The sequence below is a fragment of the Ovis canadensis genome, chromosome 14, assembly GCF_042477335.2.
Source record: "Ovis canadensis isolate MfBH-ARS-UI-01 breed Bighorn chromosome 14, ARS-UI_OviCan_v2, whole genome shotgun sequence".
Taxonomy (NCBI): Eukaryota; Metazoa; Chordata; class Mammalia; order Artiodactyla; family Bovidae; genus Ovis; species Ovis canadensis.
In genome coordinates this window covers 64252888-64262257 of record NC_091258.1, presented here as the reverse complement: position 1 = coordinate 64262257, position 9370 = coordinate 64252888, and the positions used below count along the sequence as shown (strand labels likewise).

At 49.9% G+C, this 9370-nt stretch overlaps 1 protein-coding gene across 1 annotated transcript; it reads left to right on the top strand.

Annotated features, from left to right (window-relative positions):
- The first annotated feature begins 1628 nt into the window (after positions 1 to 1628).
- DMRTC2 (DMRT like family C2) lies at positions 1629 to 5383 on the top strand. The gene is made up of 8 exons (XM_069550933.1): positions 1629 to 1852; positions 1941 to 2095; positions 2376 to 2452; positions 2747 to 2927; positions 3083 to 3209; positions 3972 to 4032; positions 4181 to 4352; positions 5271 to 5383. The coding sequence occupies exons 1-8, from the start codon at positions 1629 to 1631 to the stop codon at positions 5381 to 5383; spliced, it is 1110 nt and encodes a 369-aa protein (XP_069407034.1).
- Positions 5384 to 9370: the final 3987 nt, after the last annotated feature.

Genomic DNA, 9370 nt, shown 5'->3' with positions numbered 1-9370 from the left:
GGGAACATAAAAGGAGAAATGTAGATCGTGAGTTGGGGTAGTGGGAGAGAAGTGAAAAAACACACGGGTGTCCACGCAGTGAAAAGCCGCTCAAGTCAAGTCCTGGCCACCAAATGCTCCAGAGGCGGGGGGTGCCGCTCAGGCCGGAGGACGAGACTGCGCATGCGCCGATGAGTCCAGGTCAACGTTCGCGGGAGGGCGGGCCAGGCGGCCGTTCCTGAGGGCGGGGCCAGCCTTGTACTGGAAGCAGTACTCGACGCCCCATTGGCCACCTCTCCCAAAAGGGGAAGAACAATTTGGGAAAGGCAAATCACAAGGAGAAGGGATAAGTGCGAGACTCAACTCGACGCGCTATTGGCTGGATTGATAGTCCAGCGCGAGGAGAAGCGGACCGGAGGTAAAGGGGTGGGCTGTCAGTGCAAGATCTTGAAGCGCATTGGTCGGTTGCCTCGGCGCAGGACTCGCCGCTTGAAGTTCATTGGTCCTTTAGAGAAGGGGCGGGAAAAGTGGCGCGAGCGCAGCCGTTCCTCACGCCACTGCCTCAGCGCTTCCTTTCGCCTCCTCCAGATTGACTGTAACTCTGTTCCAGGCTGTGGTAACTCCGGACTGACGAGACTAACACGACCCCGCCCCTCCGTGTCTCTTCCCCTCCCTCTGTTGCTCTGGACTCCCAGCCCCAGGCATCCTCTCGCCTCCCTGCTCGCTCTCCTCGCGCCCCCTTTGCCTTTCCCCCGCCCCGCGGACCCTGGGCGCGCTCCCCGAGCCCCGCCCCCTCCCTAAGACCCTGGAGTGGACCCGGCGTTTGTGGGGGACAGCTCCAGAATGGGCTGCGCGCGAGGAACAGCTGAGTGGGGCGGTGGGGTGTGGGGCGGGAGTGGCTCGAGACTACTTGTTGGGAGTCGGTGAAGGCGCGTGATGGCCGGGCGCAGCGACTTGCCCGGCTTTGCGTTAGTTTGGAAGGAGTGTGGGTGCAAGAGAGGAATTTGGGCCGTGGGGAGGGGGGTCTTTGGGTCTAGATCAGGGCCTGGCACGTGGAAGGGGCTCAGTAAACCTTTGCTGAGGAAATGAAAGTAATTCTTGAAAGTGGGACAAGGGATTCTTGCGAATGATATATTTACTGGGGTGCAAGGGGGTCTGATTAAAAGGGCTGCAGGGAGAAGTTGAACTGTACGGCATACATGAGGGTTAAGGATTGAAAGGGGAACACGAAAGCATGTGTGGGAATTGGATAACTGAAGGGGGGAAGGATGATAATTGTGGAAGAGGATGCCAGGAAAATCATGGGAATGGGGTGGTGATGGGGAGTGTAAGAACTGTTGCAGGGGGCGTGAGAGTGCCTGAGTGTGCCCCAAACTGGTATTTGTGCTTGGGAAGGTACAGATAAGCAGAGAATAATGTTTGGATCGAAAGATACATAAGAAAGGAAAGAGGAGAGAGGTTCTTGGAGAGGAGGATGCCCCAGGAAGGGTGAAGAAGGGAGAGAGCGAGGGGAGAATCAAGGGTGACAGCTGAGTCCCGGGATGGGCAAAGTGGGAAAACCCTTCAGGTGTGGTCTCCCAGAGGCAAGAAGGATAGTCAGGACAGGACCGACGTGGCCACCCTGACCCTCCACTCCTGCCCCTAGATCCATGGACCCCAATGAAATGCCTGCTGTCCACCACTGCCCTTCAGACTCTGCCACAGGGGTTGAAACCAGAGCCCCCCAGGGCATGGAACTTATCCCCAGGAGAGCTGTCAGTCGCTCTCCAACCTGTGCCCGTTGCCGCAACCACGGTGTCACTGCCCACCTCAAGGGCCACAAGCGCTTGTGCCTCTTTCAGGCATGCGAGTGTCACAAATGTGTCCTCATCCTGTAAGTATGAGATCCAGAGAAGGGAGAGGATGGGCCTCATCTAAAAGGTGGCTGACTTGACTTTTGACTCACCACTCCCCCTTTTTAGGGAGCGCCGAAGGGTCATGGCTGCCCAGGTGGCCTTGCGTAGGCAGCAGGAGGCACAGTTAAAGAGGCACCTAGCCCAGGGACTCATGAGAGGGGCAGCTCCTCCCAAAGCTCCCAGCCGTGTCAAGAAGGGAGTCACTCGACCAGGGGTCCACTGTAAGTGTCACTGGCTGTGGCCAGATGAATAGGCAGGAAAAGCCTAAGTCGGGAAAAGAAGCCCAGTCTTGCCACTTAATTGATGCATAATCTTGGGCAAGGAGTTTCTGTTCTCTGGGCCTCTCCCTCCCCAACTGTAAAATGTGATTAAGTGTTAGAAGGAATGTAATGAGATCAGGGGCTAGAAATGGGACAGAGGGAGATAAGAATTCAATTTGGGGCTGGAGTGGGAGGCACTCAGGAGAAAGAGCTCCCCAAAGCTCTCCCTGGTCCCTCACAGCTGGAAAGGAGAACATAGCACCCCAGCCTCAGACTCCCCATCATGTAGTTCCACTGGCACTGACACCTCCTGGAAAGGTAAGGAAGGCCTGTGCCAGCCCCACTGGCACATGGTCCCCCTGGGCCCTGAGGGAGTGACTCCTGTCCTAGCCCCTGTGCAGACCCCTTCCTTTGTGCCCTCAACACCTGGGTTCTAGGTCCAGCCCTGACTTGCTACATAATCTTGGGCAAATCACTTCTATTCCATGGGCAAAATGATGGGGTGGGATTTTGCAGCCCTTGAAGCTGTGAAGTTTTGGGGTCCCAATCTTAGAACATTCCTTCTCCAGCCTTCAGCTTGACTCCAACCTGTGCTCCCTGCCCTTACAGGAGAACTCTCGGGGCCCTCTGCTGCTCAGTCGTCCCCCAGAAGCCTCGCCCTTGCCCTGGACTCCAATGCCTCCAGGCCCTTGGGCCCCTGGGCACTGGCTGCCTCCAGGCCTTTCCATGCCAACCCCAGTGGTGTGCCGCTTGCTGTGCCAAGAACCTGCTGTCCCACTGCATCCTTTCCCTGGTAAGATGAATTCAACGTTAGTTCAACAGATGTTTGAATGACTGTGTACCACTGTGTCAGAAAGAGAAGAGCGAAAGGATACAGGGTAGGAAAAGGCAAGACAGAAGCCATGACCTCTGAACACTGTATACTCTGCATTCTCTTTTCCTTATTAGGTTTTGACCCTGGCACTGCCCTCCGGTTGCCCACTCATGGGCCTCTCCCAGCCTGCACAGGATCTCACCCAATACTGACAGCTCCTCTTTCTGGAGAATCCCAAGGGCCTTCTACCCTGCCCCGCACGTGAGTAGGGAGAAAAATACATGTGTTTATAATGTGCCTAACCCTGTGCTGGACACCATAGTAGATGATGAAGAAAAAATCTCAGACTATTGTGTGAGGCAGAGCTCTCCTAACTGTCTAGCTTTGAATCTTTGTACAAGTATCTTTACTTCTCTGAGCCTATTTCCTGTTAGTAAATCAGAGACAGTACTACCTCTTGGTAATAATAAGAATTAGCAGTAATATATGGAATACACTTAGCACAAGCCCTGGCCTTAAGCAAATAGTGGCTATTAAATCTGCTTAAACAGATAGGGTTGAACTGCCTGCTGACGTGAGGGGTCAGGGGCATGATGGTAAAAACTTCAGAGGCCTAGGAGAGAGGCCAGAGGCCATTTAGACAGAGTTTCCTAAAGGTTGGCCAAGCTCCTCAAGTTCCGTGGGGATTAAGGAACTAGGAGGGAAGAAAATCAGACACTGGTAGGGCAGGAACAACCATTCAAATCCCTGTAGGTGTTTTGTCCATTGTTTTTTAAACTGACACCAATTACTTCCCATAATCCTTACAGTAGCTCTGGGAGTAAGAAGCTATAAGATGTTTCCATTTTACAGGAAAAAAAGCAGGGCAGACAGAGAGAGGGACTTGCCCAAAGCCACAAAACCTAATGACCACAGGCACTCAGAATCGCAGATCAGAACACAGCAAAATCCTGTTCCTCTTTTCATGTATACATGTCTGTCAATGAGTTTAATCCTCCTGGCATCTTTTCTCCTTATTTCCAGATGCTCAACTCTGATACTCCAGCCCTGTGGCACCCCAGACCCTCTTCTGCTACAGCCACAGGTCCTGAAAAAGAAGTGGGATCCAGGACCCTGGGAGGAAGTTCAGCTTGGGGAAGGGAAGAGTAGGGAATAATGAAGTAACCAGGGACAGGGAGCCTCTGGAGGGTGGGTAGAAGTAGGGATTCCCAGTCTGCGTCTCTCCTTTGCAGGCCCCCGGACCCTCTCGCCTGACCTGGACCTCTGCCTCATCAGAGCGGCAGCTGCAGCGGGAGGCAGCTGAGGCTCTTGTGGGACTGAAAGATTCATCTCAGGCTCCCCGCCTGACTCCTGGCCCTGCCAACCCTGCCTGGATCTCCCTGCTCCATCCTTGTGGCCCACCAGGTAACCTGTTCTCTAAAACAAAAGGATGGGAAAGGCATGACTGAGAAACGGAGGTGCTGGAACAAGCAGGGACTAACCAAGGAAATCAGGAGGTCAGCAAGTTGAAGATCCCAGGCCCCACGCTTTTCAACCTAGCCCCTTAGATTAAAGTTGAGAGTTATTCAGTGAATTTATTTTTTTGTGTGCTCAAAAGCAAATGTCCAGTGCCCTGATGTCAAGAAAAGTGAGGCCCTGAAAGAGGCCTGAGAGCATATAGCAAGTCAGTGGCAAAGCCTGGTCTCCTCACTCCAGCCCAGGGCTTCTGGACCCACAGTGCCTGCTAAAGTCTGGAGAGGGACTGAGGAGGTATCAAGAGTCTGGCCTGGACCCTTGATAATTGCTTTTAAAGAGTTTCCTATTTGGCAACTTGCCTTTAAAGCATCCTATTTGGAAAACCTGGATGCTTTCACAAAGTTTAGTGATAAACTTGGAGAGATCTAGAAGAATCTTGAGGCATGAGAAATACCTATGGGGAAAGAGAAGGCTGAGATTTCTCCTGTCCAAAATGATGGGTTGGGCATGCAATGCAGGTGAGGAAGCTAGCCTGAAGGAACTGCTGAGACAGAAGCAGGTGAGTCTGGAAGGGCTTCTGATCATGGAGGTAAACAACCAACCATACATGATGGGGAACAAGGGAATATTTCTGAGCTAGGCAGGGATGTATTCAGAGACTCTGAGCTTTAGAAAGATAAGTATGGTGGCTGTGATGGAGAGGTTGGACGAGGCAAGACTAGAAGTGGTAAAGTCAGTGAGGAGGAAGTGTTTGCTATAATCCAGGTGAACAAAGATGGGCCTGGATTAGATGAGGTAAAAAGGGAGGGTTTGCTGGGAGGGGAGATGGGTGTGACCTGGTCTTGCACTCTTCCTTCCTTCCTGTAGCTCCTGCTGGAGGAAGAGGATTCCAACCTGTTGGGCCCTCTCTCCGGCCCAGCCCAGCCCCTTCCGTGGCTCTGCATATTGGGCGACTGGGGTCCATTTCCCTCCTAAGCTAGAAGCCCAGAGGTGGAGGCCCCGGGGGTAGAGGGCAGCAGCCTGTAGGCATTGCGTATTTGGTACTTTACTCACAGATTTCTGCATGGAATTTAATGTAATATGCTTCAGGCTTTTTTAAAGCTCTCAGGTGCTTTGTTAGCTTTTGGTTCCTTTTGTAGCATGGCCATTTCCTTGGCCAAAGGTGGATATTCTCTTACCTTCTTTGGGTCCTGGGACCTTTTAAAATCCCCAACAAAGTTGTGCAGTTCAAGCTAACCAGTATCTAAATAGACTTCCGCATGAGTTCATGTTCCAGGGTATTCATTTGACATGTGATCCTGTATATACCTGTGCACTCATGTCTGCCTCCATGCATGTGAAAACAGAAGAGTATTTTCGTTTTGTGTCTTGGTTTGTGTGAGTAAGCAAGAAATAAACCAGTATTGTATTAAGCCACTGAGATGTGGGAGTTGTTTTTTTACCACAGCTTAACCTAGATAGCATATTAAAAAGCAGAGACATTACTTTGCCAACAAAGGTCCATCTAGTCAAGGCTATGGTTTTTCCAGTGGTCATGTATGGATGTGGGAGTTGGACTGTGAAGAAGGCTGAGTGCAGAAGAATTGATGCTTTTGAACTGTGGTGTTGGAGAAGACTCTTGAGAGTCCCTCGGACTGGAAGGAGATCCAACCAGTCCATCCTAAAGGAGATCAGTCCTGGGTGTTCATTGGAAGGACTGATGCTGAGGCTGAAACGCCGATACTTTGGCCACCTCATGCGAAGAGTTGACTCATTGGAAAAGACCCTGATGCTGGGAGGGATTGGGGGCAGGAGGAGAAGGGGACAACAGAGGATGAGATGGTTGGATGGCTTCACCGACTCAATGGACATGAGTTTGAGTGAACTCCAGGAGTTGGTGAGGGACAGGGAGGCCTGGTGTGCTGCAATTCATGGGGTCGCAAAGAGTCGGACACGGCTGAGCGACTGAACTGAACCTAGTCTATCCTGAGTGACAGAAAGGACTTGTTCACTTCACTCCTCAAAATGAAAGTCAGTTACTCAGTAACTACCACAAGTAACTACAAGCTTGGATTTCTTTGTATGGCCAGGTAAGAAAGAGTGGTAGGGAAACACAGTAGGTGATTCACTGATTGAATAATTAAGTGACAGCTCTGTGCCAAGCATAGACAGTTTCCAGCTGTTCAGAGGGGCACAGGTTGAAATACCTACAGGGCCAAACAGATCATATAAATGAGTAAAGAAGGCCAGAGGAGCCGTGGCAAACTGAGAATGCATGCCCCACCTAAGGGGGCAGCTTCCTTTTGGCCCTAGTGAATTGTTGCCAGGCAGGAATGTGGGCTCAGTACTGCCATATCTTCTGATTTTTCAAGAGAAGCTGGAAAACTAGATTTCTGTTTTACATTTCTTAATTTTCAAATGCTGGCTCAGTTTTTCTTTAAATCCTGTGCTGTGCTTAAATCCTATGTAGGTCAAACAAAACATACCTTCAGGCTAGCTTTGGTCAATGGAATGCCAATTTAATGCTCATCTGTTGTTGCTTAGTCGATGTGTCGTGTCTGACTCTCTGTGACCTCATGGACTCTAGCCTGCCACGCTCCTCTGTCCGTGGGATTTTCCCCAACAAGAATACTGAAGTGGGTTGCCATTTCTTTCTCCAGGGGATCTTCCCAACCATGGGATCAAACCCACGTCTCCTGCATTGCAGGTGGATTCTTTACCGCTGAGCCACCAGGGAAGCCCCAGTGCTGATCTAACATAATATTTTTATAATGGGGAGACTGAGACCAATCAGAACAGGAGTAATCAAGCTAGTCTTTATAAAAGGTTTTTCCTGAACTCGGGAGGTTCATGTATCTAAGATTTGAAGGACCTATAAAAGGATGGTGACAATTATTTATTGAGTACTCACTGTATGCAATTCCCACATATCCTCACAGCAACTCTATAAGCTGTGCATGATTACTCTGATTTTACAAATAAAGGAACAAGCTTAAAGAGATAAAGTGACTTGTCCAAGTATTTTAGGAGAAATTTGTAGGCAAATACTGAAGAAAGTTTCCTTTGCCTTGCCAGGCCCAAATCACTTGTGCTTAGTTGCTCAGTCGCGTCCAACTCTTTGTGACCCATGTAAGCCGCTAGGTTCCTCTGTCCATGGGGATTCTCCAGGCAGGAATACTAGAGTGGGTTGCTATGCCCTCCTCCATGGGAACTTCCCAAGCCAGGAATCAAACCTGGGTCTCCTGCATTGCAGGTGGATAAATCAATTAATAGATAATTTTTATAATACATAGAGTGAAAGGAGACAGACAGACATCCCAAGGGTTTTCCAAAAAGTCTTTGCTTTTGCATTCAAGATAGCAGTAAGTAATAATATCTTACTCACGTTTGTTTCTTAGTCCTCTGCAAGTTTTTCTTCTTGAACTGTTACAAGTATATGGAGACCTATTGAGCTATTCCAAAAATATGAAGATTTGGAGACCCCCATACCTATTCCCACTCTTAGAAGGGCCAAACAGAAAGTTCATGCCTGGGAGGAGGATTCTGCCTGGGCACTGATTCTGTTTCCTAATGTTATCTACACACTTCTTTTTATTCAAGATAATTGATGGTGATGGCATCCAATTACAACTTGCTATTTTCCAGTTTGGGGTCTTGAGAAGATGAGCTGCTTCTAATTCTAACAGATTACAGAGCAACAAATCTCCAACACATCTCAGGACTAGGACTCAGTGCAGGATAACCAAAGGATAATCTAAGTCTGTTCACACCTTCCTTCCCTGACCTTGTTTTAACTCAGATGTATGACTGCCCCTTAACAGACCTGCCTAAGCCTTGTGCCATGCTCTCTCAGTGACAAATAGCCAAGCTCCATAATCAAGGGAGAGGGAAGCATTGCAACATGCAACGTGGCTAAGACCCTCCTGTTCAGGACTGACCAAAGGTCCCCAGTTCACCAGGCTCACACAGCTGGGAACAGTAAAAGAGAAAGTATAATTTGAGGTGAAAGGATGACATGAGAAAAGGGAGGGGAAAAAAAGGAAGTGATGAAGACTGGAGAAAGGAGCTGGGGGCAGGCCACTCCTCATGGACCCATTTCTCTGTAGCCCATCTCCCCTTCTTGTCAGACTTGGCAGGACCTTTTACACTCCTGGCTAGATCTAGCTTGTCAAATTGTCAGGGCACCCCCATTGCTTCCCCAACCACTTCCCCAGGGAGAGAGGTGGAGGCTCTGCAGAGCACAGGTGTGGGGGAAAAGGCAGGTTTACAGATTGTTCATGCTCCTACATGGCTGAAGCATCCTTCACCTGCAGTTGTGGGGAGCCAATGGGCTCTTGGCCTCTGACAGCCTTTGGAGATTAAAGCTAATAGACTGTGAGCACTGTTTCGTATGTTACTCCCTTTCCCAGCACCCATTACCAGGTGAGGAAAGGTGTTGCCCAGGTCCAACAGGGTACTGAGTAAATCATTCTCTTCTAAGCTTCCTTCATGTACCATCCTCATTCATGTTCTGCAGAAATCACCAATGAGTTTCCAGATTTGAAGCATCATCCTGCTCCTCTCCAAACAGACACCCATGTTTCACTTCAGGAGCTCCTTTTACATTCTGCCCTTTGGGATTCCACACTCTCTTTCACTCAGCCCTGTGTGAACCTGGTCCACTCCAGACTATGCTCCTTGACCAGTGTAGCACCATCATACCACCCACCCCTATCCAGTTTCTCTACTCAAATCCTCATTGCCTGATCCACGAGACCTCATCCTGCATCCCTGTCACATTGAGTGGCTGGCTCTGCAGCCGCCAACGTATATTCACATAGACAGTTCTATAACCCGTGCCCTACATAGACCCTCATCCTTTTCATCTGACTTAATATCTCTAATAAGCCCCTTAGATAGACTTTCTTACATTCCTCAGGGGCCCTTGGCCCCTACTTTACAAGCCTAATCCCCTTAAGCTGGGCCTGTCCAACCACGTCTTCCACTCT

What these genes read in the sequence shown, in the direction of transcription:
- DMRTC2 (XM_069550933.1), top strand. Translation starts at nt 1,629, where the DNA reads ATGGACCCCAATGAAATGCCTGCTGTCCACCACTGCCCTTCAGACTCT. An exon ending in CACTGACACCTCCTGGAAAG is followed by an intron (nt 2,453 to 2,746) that starts GTAAGGAAGGCC and finishes CCCTTACAGGAG; the next exon opens with AACTCTCGGGGCCCTCTGCT. An exon ending in CCTTCTACCCTGCCCCGCAC is followed by an intron (nt 3,210 to 3,971) that starts GTGAGTAGGGAG and finishes CCTTATTTCCAG; the next exon opens with ATGCTCAACTCTGATACTCC.